Here is a 20,595-nt window from a genome sequence, read left to right as displayed (position 1 = left end):
CTCACACACACACACACACACACACACGCTGTGCTGCAAATACACTTGTCTCCAAGACTCTCTTCTCATACACACCTGCCACTGGGCTTACACAGTACAAACTGTATATTCACAGCCACACTCACTCTTTGACACACACACGCACACATGCACACACACATGCACACACATTCTCGGTAGACTTGGTGGCCACTGGATTATCATGCTACCCCCTGGCGAGACTGACAGGTGTGTCAGTGTGTGTGTATGTGTGTGTCAGGCTGTCTGGGGACCCCCTTCTCGGTATTTATTAGTTCTGGACAGCTGAGGTGCTCGGCGAGATCTCTATTTAGCACTTCCGACTAATTATCATACACACATCCGAAGCTGGTGCTGAATATGTGCAATTAGCCCTGGACCGCCCACGTTATTTAGCCACTGGCTAACTTTGCCTACCAAATCCCCCTGTTGGCTTGTGGGCTTAAATAGGTCCCTGCTGCCCTTTTAACACTTGTGCTACTACATAACAGGCCTGGCAACCTGTTACACTCAAACCACAGAGCTTTCATCTGCACTGGGCAGCAGCTTTCACACTGGGTTTGAACACTTGTCACATGAACAACAGCAATGTGATATTTTGATTCCACATGCATGACAAGGACTTAAAGGCAGAGCTAAAGAATGTGGCATCAGAAAGAAAATTTATTGTTGCATTGTTAAAACAAAATTGTTAGAGAGCACATACACAAAATAATGGAAAAAAAAAGCTATAGCCTGTCCCCATGACATCGGTGTGTGCAGTACTTTTTTGGTGTTAATTACCTCTGTAAACTTGTAAGAGCCCTCAGTTCTGACTATTAGTACTTGCACTGATGTGGTTGGATGTCTGTAATGAGCAGGTGCTTGTTCCTGCGATCACTCAGCTAGAATTACCTTACACATACACTCCTGTTGAAAGATACCGTCTCAATATGAGTTTGATACAAAAGGCTGCTCTGTACAGAAGCGTAATGCATTCATTTCAGAAAAAAAATGTTTCCCCTGTTTTTTCTGAATGAATGACATTAATATCTCAGAATTCTGAGAAAAGTTTTCTTGGAAAAATAAAACCTCTGAGATAATAATCTCATTAATTCAGGAAAAACAAGAAATTCTACACTACACTGCCCAAAAACAGGGCAAGCCTTTTTCTTCTTAGGTGAATGCATTAGGCTTGCGTAGCTCTGTTCTAGTCCCATTTTAATCTGATTTTGGTGCCAGCTTCACGTTAACTATTAGTCTTTTAAGCTTCGAGGCAAAAACCCTGATTTTCTTCTTCAGTGTGTCTTTTCCATGTTGATCACTACTTTCCAGGATGGGCAGGTGTGGCAGGTTTTTAGTTGTTTAGTTCAGCGGCGTTTGAGGTACAAGACTGTTTAGAAGAGAGATTAAAGCCAAGCCCGCAGTTTGTGTCACAAGGTTTTTGTGTAATCTGTAGGAGTATGTCAGGGCACATCAGTACCATCACATGACTTGCCTTTAAAGTCTCTGTAATGTATACAGTCACCTCAGGTTGGAGCAAGGCATTTTAGGCTTCTTATGTATCAAAAGTCTTTTTAAAATGTGAAGATACTTTGTCTATTCCGTGTACCGGATCAAATTGCTGTCAAGAGGACTCACTTTAGCTTTATGTACTCATACGTTCATGTTACTTGTGTGTCACGTTTCATCTCTCCAAATGGAGTTTTAAATGCTTATATTTCTATAAACGTGTGGCTGCAGAAGGGGCATCTCTTGCGTTGTGATTTATTTGCTGCAGATTTGACCTGATTGTAAATTGACAACAGTTGTTTTAGTTTTATATTTGTGACTTTTAAGGGATTAAGTACACCGTTAAAAATGTTGTATTGTTTTACAGTTATATTCCAAATATAAACTAATAGAATATTACATATTGTCTATTGAAGCAGGTAGGCTACAGCACCACCGTGTAAAAAAAAAAAAAAAAACCAACACATTTCTCAGTATTTTGAATGCAGGAATTTATTTATTTATAGGAGTTTATTTTTAATAATGTTTGATGTTAACTAAATAGTTTTACAATGTGTGTTTCATTTTCTACTACTACTATGTTTTTTATAGTCCTACCTTCACTTAAGTAATGGATTTAGTACTTTTATACCATCTGTTTAAAATAAGTATGACTCATGATTTTCAGAGAGAGCTTATTTTGCCCTTGAACTGTTTTGCTTGGTTTGGTATGTTATTAACATCCTACATTTTCTTTTTCTTTTCACCCAACCACAATTGTTTTTGTGTATTTGGTTTTTCTTTCTGGTGGAGTTTAGTTTTGTTTGGTTGGGCTGGGTTTGTTTGAATTTCCTCTTTCTTCCCTCTAACCGTGTCCTTGTCTCCGTGTGTCAGGTCCAGGGTGTAAGGGGAGCAGCAGGTCTCCAGGAGCTCCAATGCCAGTGGACATGCAGCCACACCAGGGGCTGTATCACTACGAGACCTCACCCAGCCAGCCCTCCAGAGGGTAAGACAGCAGTTAGTCTATGGCTGTGTCCTCACTCACTACTCTGTAGCTCCATTTTAACTTCTGTTAACATGAGAGAAACTGGAGGAATAGTTCAACATTTGGGGAAATATGGCTAATTGGATACAACGGGAAGGTTAAAAAGCCTACTGCTCTCATGTCTGTGTGTTACGTAATAAGACAGTCAGGACATGGTTAGCCTAGCTTAGCATAAAGACTGGAAACGGGGGGAAACAGCTAGCCTGGCTCCCTCCAAACTTAGAAAATATAGACTCCTTAACTTTTTGACCGGGAATTCAAACCAAGATACGCATTTTTTATATAGATGTAAAACAACTTTTCAGTGTATCAGCCAACATATATGGAAATATTGATATAGATTAATGCAGCCTCTAGTGATGCGTTGGAGCTATTTCTTGATGAACAATAGTTTATCTAAACTCCCGGCTCTTCTGTGCAGCGTGTTGGCACGGGTTTCCATATACGGTCAGCGAGCACAGGTTTTGGTCCGTGCACAAGCATGAAGGTATCAAACCAAGTTCACAGTCACAACAAGGCTTTGGTAAACTGCAAACATTCACTGAGTTCCATATATTCATTATATTTTTGTTTACACACAAGTTCAAAAAGCGAGATACATTTACAAGTGTTTGTAGGTGTATTTTTGAACGATGGACAAAGTCATTCTTGTTTCCAGTCTTTATGCTGAGATATTGATCTTCTGATCTCATCCTCGGAAAAAAAGAAAATAAAGATTTTCCAAATCTTTGAACTCTCTGATCTTGCTACAAGTGCATATCTAGTTCTGTTTTCCCACATGTCTTCAGTCCCTATAAATCACAAATTATATTTCATCCTGAAGAACTAGAAACTGTTCCTGTTTTAACACGGGGATATTATGAGGGCACAGAAGCAATTGTTGTGGACACAGTACAAGCTCAGCCCCTCACTCCCCCCCCCACTCCTCTCCCCTCCCTCCCTCCCTCCCTTCCTCATGCCACCCAGGTTGCGGGTGGACTCGGCCTCTCTCTGACAGCTGCTAATTACAGGCTGACCAGGCCCTGCTGCGCTCTGCATGACTGCCTCGCGCCCCGCTCAGGTTACCCAGAGTGAGGGAGAAGCGGAGAGAGTTGGAGAGAAAGGTGGCTGTGCAGGACAGAGAAAGACAGAGGAGCAGGAGGAGTAGGAGGAGGGAGAAAGGAAGAGGAGATAGAAAGAGACAGAAATGACAGAGGGGCTAGAGAGAGAAAGAGGGAGAGAGAGAGGGAGAGACAGAGAAGTAGAACAGAAGGGATGAATGGGAGGAGGGAAAGGGAGAAAGGACTGAGAATAGGAGGGAGGTAAATTCGGGGGGAACCGGCACAGTGGATTAGAGAGGACAGATTAAGCTCCTGTGTGGAATACACGTTGTGGCGAAAGAATTAAAGAACTGAAAGGACGTCTTAGGAGAAGGTGGATGGATGAAGTCTGTTCCTTTAGGAGAGAAGCGAGACAGGGGAGAAGAGCAGCAGGGACCGAGTTTGAACTAACCAATGAGACTGAGGAAAGGTCAGAGAATACATTGAAATTCATGAGAAGACTGGAAAGTTCCATTGAAGCTTCACTTCTAGTTTGGAAGGGGAAAACCCAGATGAGTAAGTTTCCACAGTGTAGACCAAGATAAGGCCTATACGCCATCTACTGGTGAGAAGGAGACATCACAACAGATCAGGGTGAAGTTGGGAATATGGAGTTTTTTTTCCCCCTGACTTCAGCGCTTCAGGCAGTGCTTTTTTTTTTTTTTCAGGCTGTCTGTTCCTGCTACTGTAAATGCTTTAGCTTCTATATGAAGTTGCATTTATAGAAGTTGTGTAATTTGTATAATCTTCTCTCACTATGAGGGTTCAAAGTTGACACATGATGGACATACAAGAAACTTTTCCACAACACACAGGAAACGGACAAATAAAACATTCTTTCAGTTATTTATTGATTAATTTTTTTAAATTTTAATGAATTCATTAATTAATTAGAAGTTTATCGCACTCATTTATTTATTCACTTATTTATTTCACGTGTTACTTTTGGGCCCTGATACTTACCTAAACCACCAATGAATATTACTTTTCTGCCTCTCAGTGACTTGCAACACTGTTGACTGCCCCCTTTTAAAACTTCTCTGTTATTACATTAAAACAGCTCGTCCTCAGGTAGAGGAATAGGAGAGTCAGAAGTCACATTTACAGAACAAGAAATTTTTATTTTCACAGCTCCCATCGTGAGTTTTGGCAGCAGCCATGTCTAACGTTAAGTTCACTTTATTTTTCATAATTTATAATTCATACCTATGATATGTGTGTTTCTTGGATATTTGCAGCCTAGTCCCATCAGACCAGTCTCCCTACAGTGATGTGTCTTCGCTCCGTGCCCCACTCCTCAACTGCCCTCCCCAGGACTGCCGAGCTATGTATAATCCCATGACTCCCAGTATGACTCATGGATCAGGGCCAGGACAGGGGATCGGCCACTGCATGGATCAATACATGAGGCCCCCTCAGGCCCCACCGCCCCACAGTATGATGGGCCACCGGGGCATGCCGCCCACAGAGAGTGAGTCAGAGTATCTTTTACACCTCCTGAATCTCACAGCTGCTACTGATTTGGACTTAAAGATACCTGAGAGACTGAGTAGGAAACAGAAACTACCTAGTGTTCTACGATAGCTTGCAGAAAAAATGGACAAATCAAAATTACTCAGTTAACCTTATGTGAGCTAGAGATAAAAAAAAAAGAAACAGTTAACAGTGAATCTACTGTAAATGATGTACAGATGCCATCTTCTGACTGTTACGGTGTGGCTTTTACATAACAATGTAATAATAATCATTTAAAATGACTTACTAGTGTGGATGCTGTTACCTGGCATTACAATGCAATTTCCACCTCATGTTACTGACCTTGCGGGTTTTTACTATTATGTCTCATCCTCTTTAAAAATACAGTGAAGTATCTCTCTTCCTCACTTCACTACATTTTCAACATAATGCGTTGTTGAGAGTTTAAACATATGAACACTGGCCTCAGTAGCCAAGCAACCATCTGTCTGCTTCACACACACACACACACACACACACACACACACACACACACACACACACAACCTGAGAGATATTAATGTTGCTGTCTGTTTCTGTCTATCCTTAATGCTGTGCAGGTGGCAATAGCACCCCCTACTGTAACCAGAACAACATGATGTCCTCTCATCATAACTTCTGCCAGGTTCAGCCTGGCTCTGATCAGATTGGGTCTGGTGATGGTAAGGGATCACTCACATATTAATGGGGAAGTGGTGTGCAGTGTTTGGATTTAAATTTGAATAAATCTTTTGTGTCTTCAAAAGCTAACCCTCCTGCTCTTGTTGTCCTCTCCCCCTCCCTCTTCTGTAGGCTCAAGGTTCTCCACACCTCGTTCCATGCTGAAGCTGAGTAAAAAGAGAGCTCTGTCCATCTCTCCTCTGTCTGATGCCAGTGTGGACCTGCAGACAGTAATCCGGACATCACCCAACTCTTTAGTGGCCTTCGTCAACTCTCGCTGCAACCCCAATGGAGCCAGCTCCTATGGGCATCTCTCTGTGAGCGCCATGAGGTCAGATATTTCGCAAATTTCCACATTCTCCTATATATTTAGATATTTATTTTATTGATATATATATATATATATATATATATATATATATATATATTTATTTGATGAATTTGAATACCTCAATGGTTCATATTGTCTTTTCTGTTACCCCGCAGTCCGTCCCTGGGTTATTCCAGCAATATAAACTGCCAGTCCAGGCAACAAGGTTCCATGTACGGTGGAGGCGGGGGGACACCTCTAGGTGGACACACACCAGGTCCCTGCCAAGCTTCCCGCTTACCTCCGCACAATCCTCGACTCCACGTTCCACCCAAGCATGGACATGTAAGACAGCTCTCTCACTCTCTTTAGAAAGCGGTCAGAGCAGTTCAGTATCAGTGCGCCTTCAGTTACTGACAGCCGGAAGAGGAGGCATGGGAGGAGGGAATAGGAAGCTCAGGCAGGTCTATGATGAGGAGAATTTAAAATCGGTGTTAATTGCATGAAGGTGAATGACCGTGAGAGACGGACACGGATTGTGCAAGACAGATGAAACACAGTATGATGTGTGTATTGTTTTGTAGCTGAAAACGGAGCCAGGGCTGGGAGGTGTGATGGATGGCATGAATGTGAAGAGCCTGGAGGAGAGGTCAGAGGGAGATGTGGCTAGTCCTTCTTCCACTGGCACTCAGGTACAGTATTAGTTTTTGGCCTTGGCACATACTCATACAGGAATAGAAAAGCTTTTGTCTGTTGCTAAAGTCAAAATGATGTGGAGTCAAGAAGAGTAGGTGGAAGTCAAGAATGGCTCTTTGTGATGTTTTTGCTCTGACACATAAATCAGGTATTCTCTCAAAATATGACAATTTTCTTGCCAAAATTATACGATCATCATCACATACAAAGATACATTTATGCATCTTTGTGGCTTTAGTTGGAAATTAACCTCCATCATATCAGCAGTGGATGGCATGACTGGCTGATATCTAATATGCAATATAAAGAAAACATAAGTAGCTTTAAGACAAGTGCACATAGTAAAATTTGATATGTTTGTTCAGTACTTTTTCTTTTTTTTTTTTAATTTTAACCATTTTTTTGTTTGTGCACATCAGGACCCTCTCCTGAGTCTACTGGATGGCAGAGATGACTTGGACAAAGAGGACGGGAAACCTGAGCCAGAGGCCGTCTACGAAACTAACTGTCGCTGGGAAAGCTGCAACAAGGAATTTGACACACAAGACCAGCTAGTTCATGTAAGAAATACTGATGAAAATATGGAAGAATTGAGTTGTTCCTGAGCAAATCCACGGTTGCATTTTCATATTCCACTTCATCCCTCTTTTACTGAAGCATTTGAGTTAGGGTATCTACATTGTATCACTGTGATCATTAATGTGTCTCCCTTTATCTGTTTACTCTGCAGCACATCAACAATGAGCACATCCACGGAGAGAAGAAGGAGTTTGTGTGCCACTGGCAGGAGTGCTCTCGAGAACAGAGGCCTTTCAAAGCCCAGTACATGCTGGTGGTTCATATGCGCAGACACACAGGAGAGAAGCCACACAAGTGCACTGTGAGTCAATCTTAAGTCTCTACCCCCCCCCCCCCCCAGCTTCCAAATAGATTCACTACCAGGTGGCAGGTCAGGGTGACCTCAGTGAGGGGCCAGTCCTCTGTCCTGATCCTATCATACCTTGCTAATTTATTTTACCAAGCAGCACTGTAGGATCTTTTCCTTTTCTCCCTTTGAAGACACAATAACGCCTTTATTTTAGTTTCAATACGAAATTCATTAAGAACAGGTTTTCAGGGGTCACAAGCCTTGTTGAAATCATTAATGCAAGGGGGAAAGGGATATTAATCCTCTATAAAGCTCTTGCAACTACACTGAATGCACTGTAGCTGAAATACAGTCTGGCTGTAGGATTCTAAGTGTGTAGCTGAAACTTTCATTGATTTACTATTTTTGTTTTTAGTCTAGACTATTGGAAGATGTTTTCTTAATTGCAAAAATGTAAATGTATGTGATGATTTGTTATGTTGCCATCAAGTTTATGGTTAAGTGTCTTGTAAGCCTATACAGGCTGGGAACCAGATAAGGTGCAGGACACTCTAATAAACAATATTCATTCATTCATTCAATATTTATATTTGTATTTCTGTCTCAGTTTGAAGGCTGTAACAAGGCTTACTCTCGCCTGGAAAATTTGAAGACCCACCTGCGCTCTCACACTGGGGAAAAACCATACGTGTGTGAACATGAAGGCTGCAACAAGGCCTTCTCCAATGCTTCAGACCGGGCCAAGCACCAGAACCGAACTCACTCCAATGAGGTACCGTAGTGTACACCACTGATTACCACTGAGTAATTATGTAATTTTATGTGCATATAGTTTGAAAGCTAATATCAGCATTTGTCTTGGCTATGTACAACACATAATCAGTCCAAGGCAGAGAACTGATAGATGCTTTTTATTCAAATAAGTTAATATGGGAGTCTTGTGGAGATTCACACTTATGTAAATATTTTGTATGTTCACAATGTCAAGTTTAAAAAAGAAGGAAAAACATTTATGCAAACCATTTTTAATAGTTTTGGCCAAGAATGACCAATGAGACACTCTCAGATGCAGTTACACAAATTATGCTATGCAAGACTGTCTCCACACAAACATCGTTTTTTGTATAGACTGACACCTTGATTTTTTTGCAGAAACCTTATGTATGTAAGATCCCAGGCTGCACTAAGCGGTATACAGATCCGAGCTCTCTGCGAAAACACGTGAAGACGGTGCACGGCCCTGAAGCCCACATCACCAAGAAGCATCGGGGAGACACAGGCCCTCGACCGCCTGGCTCAGCTATGACCCCTGGAGGGCAGAACTCTGAACTGCTGCTGGAGAAAGAGGAGACACGCCGGGAGGACTGCAAACTGCTGGCTCCTGAGACTGCTCTGGTGAGTGCTAAATATTATTTATAACCTGCAAGGTTCTTTCAATATAAGAAAATAAACAAAACTCGTTATACTTTGAAAAAGATGGTTTGTAATTTAAAGTATACATGACAAGGCATTTACCTCTTTCAGAAATCTCAGCCAAGTCCTGGTGGTCAGTCATCTTGCAGTAGCGAACGTTCTCCACTGGGGAGCGCCAACAACAACGACAGCGGGGTGGAGATGAACCTAAATGCCGCAGGCAGCTTGGAGGATCTCACAGCACTGGAGGATGGAGTAGCAGGTGGAGGAGGAGGGGAACCAGGAAGTGTAGGAGGAGCAATGGGAATGTCGGCACAGGCTTTGAAAAGGCTGGAGAACCTGAAGATTGACAAGCTGAAGCAAATCCGCAGGCCTACTCCTCCTGGCCGCTGTGCCAGCAACAAGTTACCAACACTTCCTGGTAAGTTCTATGGCAAAGTTATTCATAAATAATCAGAATTTTGTAATTATGCGCATATTCTTTGTTTATATTCATTGATGTTGATTTGCGAATTGTACAAAATAGAATTTTTCTACTGGGCTGAAGGATGTTACAACATAACAGACGTATGACTGACAGAGGGTGCAAGGATTGTTTCAGTGTGATGTTGTAATTCTTCCAAAATCAAATGAAATAAAAATAAACATTCTTGGTCTGTATTGATAAATATATATCTCTAACCTGTTGGATGTACATTTTCAGGTACAGGGGAGAATATGGGAATGTGTGCACCTTCTCCACTCCTCTCAAATCGACGTGTTATGGAGCTGTCTAACCATGAGTTAGGAGGGGGAACTTCGATTGGCTGCTCTACTAATGACAGGAGAGGAAGCGGCACCAGCAGCCTAAGCTCTGCGTATACAGTCAGCCGTCGCTCCTCCATGGTGTCTCCTTACCTGTCCAGTCGGCGCTCCAGTGAGGTCTCACAAATGGGAGGAACAGCAGGGGGAGGATGTCACGTCCTCGGCCCAGAGCAGAGTGGGGGAGACCCCCTCTCTCCTGAGACCAATCGCAGAGGAGCTCCATGTCCTGGAGGAGGGGGACTGCCAGGTCTTCCTAATTTAACACCCGCCCAGCAATACAGTCTAAAGGCCAAATACGCTGCAGCAACTGGTGGACCGCCACCTACTCCTTTACCCAATATGGAGCAGCCAGGAACTCCGAGCAGAAGAGGTATTTTGAGTGAGTACCAGGGGCAGCCTCTGCCTCCTTTCCTTCAACAAGCTGGCCCACGTAGGCACAGTGCCAACACTGAGTACGGCACTGGTGTTATCTACCCTCACCAGGCTCCAGGCAACAACATCAGGCGAGCCAGTGACCCGGTGCGGTCAGCAGCAGAAACACAAGCTCTCCCGAAGCGCTTCAATAGCCTTAATAATGTAGCCATGATGAGCCGAAGGAATGCACTGCAACACCGTGGCTCTGACACCAGTCTTGCACGCCACATGTACTCCCCTCGGCCGCCCAGCATCACAGAGAATGTAATGCTGGAGGCTATGAGTATGGAGCCCCACCTTGCCCCTGTTGATGCTAGGGATCGTTCCATGATGATGCCCCCTGGAGAAAGAAGCTTTATGGGATATCAGCAACAGCATCAAACTCTTGGCGGTGGAGGTCCTCTTTCAAACCAGCTGTCCCCAAGCCATGACTCTATGGGCTGTCCAGAACAGGGTTACATGCAGGGGCACTTCCAGAACCAGGGAGGGGAAGTTATTTCCAGAGCTGGTGGAAATCCAATGGGCCAAGCCAGGCCTATTCACCCAGAGGGCATGTCCAATACACTTCTCCAGCAGGCTGAGTACAGTATGAGCACCTGCCAGCTCAGTCCCTCAGGTCCCCATTATCCCAGCATAAGCCAGGGTGGTGACGCTGGAGGCCCTTGGAGTGACGCCCACAGCCAAGTCCAAACTTCCAGCCATGCTCTCCAGAACCAGCGAGGAATGCAGTATTCAGATCCCACCCTGCAGCCTCAACAGTCACAGGCCCACTTCAACAATCAGACTGGCCTCTATAACGGTCCTGATGGAACCCACAAACTCACCATCAAGCCTGAGCAGCAGTTCCACCCTGGGATGGGAGGCAGAGACGCCTGTCAAAGTGCTAAGCTCCAACAGCAGCGGATGCTCCTTCAGCAGACTCAGGGTTACCCGCAGCAGACAGGCCAGGTTATGATGAGGAACTCTAACAATCCCAGTTGTGACTTTCAAGGGCAGAACCAAAAGTCTTACCCCAGTGGAGGTGGCTTGAGTTTAGGTTGCGCCGGGTCTGCTCTTTCAGATGGGCAAAGGTCAGAGACCCCCATGATGCAGGTGAAGGAAATGATGGTCAGGAACTATGTACAGTCCCAGCAAGCACTCATGTGGGAGCAGCAACAAGAACAGCAGCAGCAACAACAGCAACAGCAGGGTGGAATAAAACCTACTTCTATTCCTGACAATATGGATATGAGCGGCCAGACAGCAATGATGCAGCACAGTCCACAGCACCAAAACCAGAATCTTTATTCCAACCAACCCTATCCTTCCTATCCCAACCAGAACCTGGTCATGAGCCCTCCGGACCACAGCCGAGGGCCCAGTTCGGTGACACCTAAAGACCAGCAGCTGACAGGTCTCCCAGGTTCATGCTATGGCCAGGAGATGGTGGTGCCCAGGCCTCCTCAGGGCCGGAAACCTCTCAGCCGTCAGAACAGCCTGTCACAGGTAGGAGGAGGCTACCTGGGCAGCCCACCCCATCTCAGCCCTGTCCACTCTAATACCAGCCCCAGACGAGGGGTCAGACTGCCCCCAGTCCAGCATCCACAGCACCAACAAAATGAAATGTTCTCTCCTTCCAATAACAACAACATGTACTACTCTGGTCAGATCAACATGGATATGGAGAAACACATGGACCCCCAGAATGGGCCTTGTATCAATCAGCAGCATAGTATGACGTCCAACCTGGATCCAACAGGTGGCACTAAGTCTGCCCCCATGGCTCCCTATCCTGAGTCGGGCCCCATATCCAATGCCTTAGAAAACCTTGACCTGGACAATGCTCGCATAGACTTCACCTCCATCATTGATGATGCCGAGTCTTCCTCATTCAGCCCAGTCAACAATCCCCTCCAGGGTCAGCCGGGATCCTCCTCCCAGGCATCATCCCGCCTCACCACCCCTCAGACTTCTGTCAGCCTAGCTGCAGGCTCTGGCCTGTCCAACATGGCTGTTGGTGACATGACATCCATGCTTACCTCGCTGGCTGGGGAGAATAAATACCTGAACACATTGTCTTAGAAGACAACTCTTAGGCATATATTCAGACTATCAATCAATTTTAGCCTTTGGCAAGGTCTTTATGTAACCAGCCTGGGGTTTAAAATGTTTAACTCCTGTTGCTTATAGTGATTTTCTCTTGTAGATTGCAAGAAAGGTCAGTTAGGGTAAGACAGACAAACTTTTGAATGGAACATTTCTGTAATGGATCATTACTCTGGGCTGTTTTATACATCCCCATAAGCCTTTATACATAAACCTGACACATTAACCCTTGTTCGAGCCAGGACCCTCAACTGGCAAGGGGTCTGTTGCTACTGGATACGCATTTAACAGGAATAACGTCATGTTGTAATGCGTTCTGGTTGCAAGTTGAGACGAAGCTACTAATGTGGTCCCATCACAGGTTTCAAAATTGTAAAAATCCTCGCCGTAAACCTTAAAACCAAAGGTGCCTGATCAATCTCCCTTGCTGTATTCTTCCTTCACTGCCTTGGTACTTGGTAGTTTTCTGTGCCCGAGACACAGAGTTAAATGCCTGATATGAAACTGATAAGGAACTTTTTCCAAACAGGCATTCCAGTCACAGGGCTGTGGCAACAGTAGACCAGAGAAGGATAGGCCTACATGTAAATACGTTTTATATACATTTATATATGTTGTGTATATGACAATGAGACATCCCCTGTCTCGTGATCGACTGCTTGGATTGTGAAGGCCAGTGTTCAGATGGGAGTTAGTAAGATGGTTGTTTTGAAAGGATGAGAAAGATACGCTTTTAGTCTTTGAGAAATAATTTCTTGGTGCTACTAAATATTAATCTGTATTGCTAGGGATTTGTTCCTTGTCATGAACATCGCAATCTGTACCAGTGGCATATCAGTATTCCCACAAATGCACACACAGACACACACATAGTATTCCCACACATGTGCAAATGCAGACACAGATGCACACATAGCCTACACACAGACACTCAGGACTTTGAATTTTGAATCTTTGCTGTTCAAATTATGTTGTAATTGCCTTTCCAGACAGAGAGTTTGCACTCCACATGTTTACTGTAAGTGTTCCTGAAGCAGCTGTGTACATTTTTCAGTGGTGTTTATAACTGCAAAACAGAAAGTGCCTTGCTCTTTCTAAGGTACATACATAAGGGGTTACAAGTAAAGCTCAAATATAATATGTGCAGCAATCCCCTCCACATTACAATATGTCTGATATATTCATACATACTGCATTCGCTCAACATTAACCAGACCTATGACTCGTACATGACTCAGCTGAGGATGACGGCTATTTTAATTAAACCCGAATCAGCTGCTTTGTATTTGTAAACAGATCAGTAATAGTTGTCTATATTTGAGAAATGGAGGTACATTCATAGTATAGTGCTGCTGCACTTTCTCTCTTATCCCAAAGAGGAGTTATTTGGAAAAATCTGCATTACTAATTCAGGATAGGGGATCAAGAAGCAGGAATTTTATCACTTGCTACCACTGTAGTAAAATACATATTGTATAGGTACATTGAGGTACATTGAGGTACTTTTTGTGCGACTGTTGAGCTGCATCATGTGAAAGAAGGCTGCAGCTCTTGGCAGGAGAACTAATTTTACACTGTGGCTTTGCACTGACTACAGCACTGTGTGGAAAGGTCTCTGTCTCTTATGACTATTCACATGAACCTCATTTTGATAAAAGTAAAGAATTGTCACAGTATTTTGAAATAGTCATTGAAGAACACATCTGAGCACCGCTAGACTCAATAAGGCCACATGAAAGTGTTGCTGAAGCATTTTATGTGACTTTTCAGAATTTACTAGTAGCGTCACTTCAAAGTGTTACTAAGCATTAGCAGGAATGAACATTCATTCATTTTGGAAAAAGTGTACGACGTACCAAAGACACCTTAAAACGACTGAGAAAAAGATGCACAAATAGTCTATTTTAACACAACACTAACACTAGCAATAAGCAACATTGACTGATAGTGCTGTTCTTTAGAATGTATGAGATGTTTTGTATAAAATTATCTTTTTATATTAATGAACTTTATGGATGTTGCCTTCTATATGTGTCTGTGTGTTTTTTTGTTTTTTGTTTTTTTTTATAACTGTCATCCTTCATTCGGACTTTTTTGCTGGCAAAAGAATATCACCTTTAGCAACAGAAAGCTATAATAGTAGCATTAACTATAATAGACAAAAGCCAAGTGTTATATTTTGTGTACAATTTTCTACATTTTTATACAAATGTGCTATATTTTACCAGTTTATGAATAAACATGTTCAGTTTGGGATGGATGCAGAATGTTTGTCAAACATTTTTCTTTTTGTGTGTTGTGGTGTGGCTTTGTGTTTCCTTACAGCAGTACTCAGATTGTTGTAACAAGCCATATCTACACATTTAAAATTTTAAGGAGACAGGGTTTTAGCTCATGTGTTGTGATTGTAATTGTAGGATGAGGAGTCAAATATCCATAAAACAAGTGTCCCTTTATAATATGGGTATAATGAATGCTCGCTCTGCTGGATGACATTTGCTTTCGTGCCTTGTGGATTAATGCAGTGACTCCTTTCCTCCAATAGAGTGCAGTACCGCCTGAGAACAAGCACAGAAGGCAGACAGTATTTCATTCACTTCAAATGAAGGCCCATAGCATAACTTGAATGCAGAACTTCCTAGATAGCCCAGCTGTACTATCTGCTTTGCATAATTGTGATCCAGCAGAATCCACCCCATAATTTCTAAAAGTCTAACCAAGTGGCCAAACAGAGGATATTAATCTGACATAATTGTTCCCACAGGCTGATTGGAAAACCCCTTGTTATGAATATGATTTAAGCCTGCCTGTCATGGCAGCCTTTTATGCGCCACAGTGATCTGCTAGGCTGCTATAATAAATAAGTGGATGAGCGTTAAAAATGGCTAATGTTTATGACATCAGTGCCTGGACAGGCTCTTTGTGGTCGATGGGCACTGGCAGTGTGGGCTGCTGAATGCTGTAAGAAAGAAAAACTGCTGCTTGTAAAATATTATCAACATCACATATATTCTCTAAAAGACATCTGTGAGAGGCTGATGGGAAAACTGGGAGAAGAAATGGGAGTTAAAAAGTTCATACCCATGATACTGTGTCATATGACACTGTATACCAGCGGTTCTCAATCTTTTGGGCTTGTGACTCCTTAAAGTGAAGTCATGTCTATTTGTGACCCCACATCACAGGATATGGTGGTGTGGAAGTGAGTTATGAGCTGTGCAACCAACGAGTGATTTTTCCCGCAGATTGAAGCAGAATTAGAGAAAAGGCAGAAGAAATAAACATAATTTTGTGTAACAGGGGTATTTTTTTCCTTCTCATCCCTTTAAACACCCCTCAGATTTATCTTGGCATGCATGACGTATCCTTCTGCCAGGTTGAGAACCGCTGCTGTTCACTTACTTAAACTACACAGCTACAAAGTAAAACTGATATCCTAATTAGAAATAATTATAATTAACAATGAGTAATTAGACCATGACTACTGGAAATATTGAAGTTATAGTTTCATAATTGTTCAAGTCTGTCTCAAAAAAATATTCAGGTGCCCGTAAGATCATTGAAACAACTTTTTCTTGCTATAATTATTCCTCCAGTTAATACTTTTCAAAATGTGGGTTTATGGGGAACAAAATCTTTCCTCCTTCCTTCCATGTAAAAATATATTGAAAACTTACTTAAGATAATATAGGGATTCAGCCATTCAAGTTAAACAAATCAAGTGGGGATCTTCCCAAGTTACAGTCGTACAAAGTTATTTTTATCCCTTCACAAAGTTAAAGCTTAACAGAGAAACACAAACAGGGGATTTTAACTTTGGAGGACACCCACTTGATTTTATTAACTACACTACTTATAGGCCTATGACTGCTGAAGCCTAATAATAACTTCATTTAAACTTTGCAATATATTTTTGGCCATCCCTTGCATTGAAAGTGCCTGAAAAAGAGTTCTTTTTATGGTCAATATGAACAGAATGAATGATTTAATAAAGCAAAACCTTTTTCCAGTGGTCATATGTGCTCCTATTGTTTTAAGACAGACATGGTGAACGTAACTTTTCATTTCAAGAACTGCGCAAGCTGTAGCCTAGAATTGTCTGTAACCATAGCAACAATAGCTACAGTACTTCTGCCATGTGCAGCTTTACTAGGTAGGTAAACTAGTTGATTCCCATTTTCAAAAGACTATAAGTTAAACTGTCTACAAGCAAACTTTTTAAAACTTCATGAGGATTTGAACCCAAACCCACACCCATGGAAAGTGGCAATACACTCAAATATTACACTACCCGCATCAGAATATTCTAATAACAGACTTCTCCGCCCTGTCTGTTTCTTTTTTTTCTTTTTTCTTTTTTGTTCGCAATTTTGTAAAACACCTTGTCATGTGTTATCACTTTCATTTAATCTGCTGTGTTTGGTGAAAGCTGATTTACAGTAACCTTTTAAAACACCACCACTACCATTACTTTTTACAGTGTTGGCTCATATTGCTTCAGGGGCCCCAGTGTGCTTAGACGATATTGGCATTGTGGTGTTGTGGCATGGCACAGTAGACTCACGGCAGCCACTACAGCCTGGCAGTGATGTTAAAGTTGACTCATTTGCTCCGAGGCAAGGGGAAGTTCTCCTGACGGACTACTGATTTGTAATCTGGCGTGTCCATCATTTCTGATCTGAAACAATAGCTGAATCTCCCCACAACAGGATCGAATAGATTTTTTTTTTTTTTTTTTGAAGGAAGGGCAGCTCAGAGGGGATCAAAGAAGACGAATCCCGCTTTTCAGTTCAGAATTTTATGGCAACGTGTTGAATACACACATTTGTGGAAATATTTGTGCACAAAACAACGACTGTCACAGCCAACAAAACAACTTGAGGTATTCACACATCAAAAGTCAACATTTAACTGTCACCCTTGCGATGAGGTGCACAAGCTAAAAGAGATCGGTGCTATGCTCTGTAGAGGAAATTGTTGTTGAAGATATTGAATAGGCTTCCCTTTATTTGTTTAATGTTTAGATTCTAACTTAACTCCTTATTCGACACAATGATATAAATGTCAGAGGTAAATCACAGTGACCTTCACTGATTGTTTTCCTTAAACACTTTGGACCTTTTGGAAACTTTGTTTTGTCTCCTGCCTCAGGCCAAAGTGATTGTAATGCAAAACTGCCATAGTTTCTCTATCACAGAATTAGAGAGTGAGTGTGTGTGTGTGTGTGTGTGTGTGTGTGTGTGTGTGTTGTGTGTGTGTGTGTGTGTGTGTGTGTGTGTGTGTGTGTGTGTGTGTGTGTGTGTGTGCATGTTTTTCTAAATTATTTTCTTGAACAAGTTTGTGTTCGACTCTAATACATATATTAAAAAAAAGTTAAATAGCACTGATGCGATGATAGTGTTGTCGACTCTCCACAACGTGATCTCCACTCTTCTGTAGAGTTACAAATGGAAGTGCCAAAATAAGAACTGAGTTTTTCAAATGCAAAGAAGTGGGCAGCATAATGACTTTTCTCTTTTCTTGTCTTGCCATTCAGAAGGAGCCTTTTCTTTTCCTTTGTCACTTAGGTTGGCATATAATTAACTCCTGCTTAATATGCTGTTTAAGGGCTCTCCTCCCCATGCAAGATGCTTTGAACCCATAGACCACAGACGGGGACAAAACCCCAGTGGGACTGCTTCCTCCATGCTCCTCCGTGTGTGTGTGTGTGTGTGTGTGTGTGTGTGTGTGTGTGTGTGTGTGTGTGTGTGTGTGTGAGAGAGAGAGAGAGCAAGCAGTTGTTTCAACAAGACAACAGAAAACTCAAACTTTACCGACACAGCATTGCTGTGTCCTTGATACACTGCAACTACTGAGCCAAAACAAGAATGTGCACAAACATTCAATACTCCAACCTTAGTCCATCTGCAATCACATGAGTAAACCCTGCACACAGCAGGGTTTAAAAGAGGTGCAGTAGGTTCATATTTCAAACTAATGAAGAGGGCTGTTCCGTGAATGGTTGATTTATTGTATCTTTGACTGGTTAAACATATCAAAGAAAACGCAGCATGGCACTTTTTATTAAAGTCGAAAAAACAATAAAACCTACAGCTCTAAACTTTAGGTACCATGTAACAAGCTGCAATTTGTCCATCTGCACATGTAAACAAATCGGGCCTCCTTCAGAAATGTACAATTTGATTGAAATCAGTGGATATGAATGAAAAACATATCGACTTCATTTCAAATACAACTTTACATAACTTTAAAAAAAAAAAAAACAGCTCCCAGGACCTCTGAAGCACCTCTGCACCTTTGTGACCCTCATCTGTAGCAAAGTTTATTGCCCCCTCCTCACCTCCCTCGCTTTCTCCTCCCTCTCTTCCACCCATCCCACGACAAAGGGCGGTGATGACCCTTCTGTCCCTCTCTTTCTTCGGCCCTCCGCTCCCTCCCCACCTTCAGGATGCTTTCTCTTCCAGAATCCATTAAGAGACAAACCCCCAGCAGTCGAGATGGGTGAAGGAATGAAGGGGGATGTAGTTTGTTTTTTTTTTTAACTGTGAGCTGATAATGTAGGGAAAGGGTCTTATGTAAAATGTGACCTTGGGCTCATGTAGAGTTGAAAGAGTAATAAGGTGGAATTTTTTTTTTTTATCATTGTTAGCTTCGTAGAAAGTGTAATATGTTCATAATTAAGTATGATTATGGTAGATTATGAGGATTTCTACCAAAATGGCTTATCATTAAATTATTATTTTAAAAATATAGGCTATGCCTCACTTCAATAATGCCTCTGTCTAGTCAGTTGTGACTTTTTTTATATGGGCTGCAAATCTCATATGGCAGTGTTATAATAGGCTTATACATGTGATAATGCTGTATAATTATTGGAATTTAACCTACTTTTTTTTTTTTTTAATTTCTCTAATCTCCTTCACTGTGCCAGTTTTGTTTACTCCGTTGTTTGGCAGGACACATTATGCGTCGCGAAAAGCTACCCCACTCGCTTTTATTACCTCACAGACTTACTAAGAGGTGGTGGTGGTGGGGCACTAGAAAGCCAAGGTGGGGGTCCTGAACGCTGCGTTAGAGTTTATTTCGGATGTTTTTTTCAGTTGCAAAACAGATTAAGGTCCAGGTTGCAACACAAAGGACCGTCAATGCACCACTTCCTACAGCCATCCAGGGGTGAATGGGGCGCAGGACGGGGTCCACTCCAGGGTACTTGAGCGCAGGTGCGACGTGCATAACAGTCGAGCCATAAACCACTGAGTGGAGGAGGAGGAGGGGTCGAGGGGGGGAGGGGGGTGGGGTGCGCACATACCTGTTCCCATTAACCTGCAGTTAGTAGAATCTTCACCTCGTGGTGAAAACGTAGCGTGATGAGCCCAATTTGCATCTCGTCAACAGCCTGTAGATTAAGAAGATTTAGAAGCTCACATCTCGGGCTGTGGGAGGATAAAGATAAGATAGAGAGGAATGAAATTTTCTGATCAGTTGCAGCATCAAACGTGATGAGGAAAGTCCCACATGAAGTCCATAAAGTCCCCCAATCGCTCTCATAATTTCTTCTGAACATATTCTGAACAGTAACCTAACTAAATTACCCAGAAGAAATTACTTCTTTTCATACATGTCGTTAATCGGCTTTGGATGATATGGTGGAGAAAAGTTAATGCCGTGAATTCCCACGTTTACATGAAGGAAACAAGCACATGCTGGGACATCGACGATCCTGGGATTCCCTCTCTGAAGAGGAGGTGCAGTGCAGCGAATTCGGGGGAATACATTGTCAAAGTATAACGGATGTTTTAACATGTTCACAGGCTGAGTGTGCGGGTCTTAACGCCATTTCTTAGTAAATGAGGAAGGTGAACGTTCGCGATGCCAGGGGCTGACCTCAGGGCCAACCTCTGCTGCTGACATCACTCCTCCTCACGGCTCGTCGCCTCCGCTTGGAGTCTCATCAAGGTCTGAGTCTCCCGCTGTGACCGAAGGCGATGCCTCAACACCATTCATTCTGCAGGCAGGCACTCGGGACAAACGCACACACGCGCCGCTCCCCGGACAACTTTTTGAGACGAAATTAAGTGCGATGATGACAGAGGAAAGTCGGGGCAAACGAAGGAAACAAGCCAACCCGAGGAGAAACCGAGGTAAGAAAAACGCGCAGCGCTGGACAGTTTGAAGAAGTTGCTGAATGATGTAGGCAGATGTTGCGGACACGAGCCCT

At 42.7% G+C, this 20,595-nt stretch overlaps 1 protein-coding gene across 3 annotated transcripts in view; it reads left to right on the top strand.

Annotated features, from left to right (window-relative positions):
* gli1 (GLI family zinc finger 1) overlaps positions 1-14,633 on the top strand; it is a 50,388-nt gene extending 35,755 nt beyond the window's left edge. For 2 of the 3 annotated variants that reach the window (XM_056395833.1, XM_056395824.1), the window contains exons 2-13: positions 2,383-2,494; positions 4,851-5,083; positions 5,688-5,789; positions 5,920-6,118; positions 6,274-6,442; positions 6,682-6,789; positions 7,213-7,353; positions 7,524-7,673; positions 8,269-8,433; positions 8,814-9,056; positions 9,186-9,495; positions 9,778-14,633. In XM_056395833.1, coding sequence (XP_056251808.1) covers positions 2,424-2,494; positions 4,851-5,083; positions 5,688-5,789; positions 5,920-6,118; positions 6,274-6,442; positions 6,682-6,789; positions 7,213-7,353; positions 7,524-7,673; positions 8,269-8,433; positions 8,814-9,056; positions 9,186-9,495; positions 9,778-12,353 — 4,467 coding nt within the window. In that variant the 5' untranslated portion in view covers positions 2,383-2,423 and the 3' untranslated portion in view covers positions 12,354-14,633. Of the gene's footprint in view, positions 1-2,382; positions 2,495-3,606; positions 4,129-4,850; positions 5,084-5,687; positions 5,790-5,919; positions 6,119-6,273; positions 6,443-6,681; positions 6,790-7,212; positions 7,354-7,523; positions 7,674-8,268; positions 8,434-8,813; positions 9,057-9,185; positions 9,496-9,777 lie in introns of those variants that run through there. The other variant, XM_056395844.1, reaches the window with a different exon arrangement.
* Positions 14,634-20,595: the final 5,962 nt, after the last annotated feature.

This window comes from Seriola aureovittata, chromosome 2 (genome assembly GCF_021018895.1).
Source record: "Seriola aureovittata isolate HTS-2021-v1 ecotype China chromosome 2, ASM2101889v1, whole genome shotgun sequence".
In the NCBI taxonomy this organism is placed as follows: Eukaryota; Metazoa; Chordata; class Actinopteri; order Carangiformes; family Carangidae; genus Seriola; species Seriola aureovittata.
This window is presented reverse-complemented; position numbering and strand designations above follow the sequence as displayed.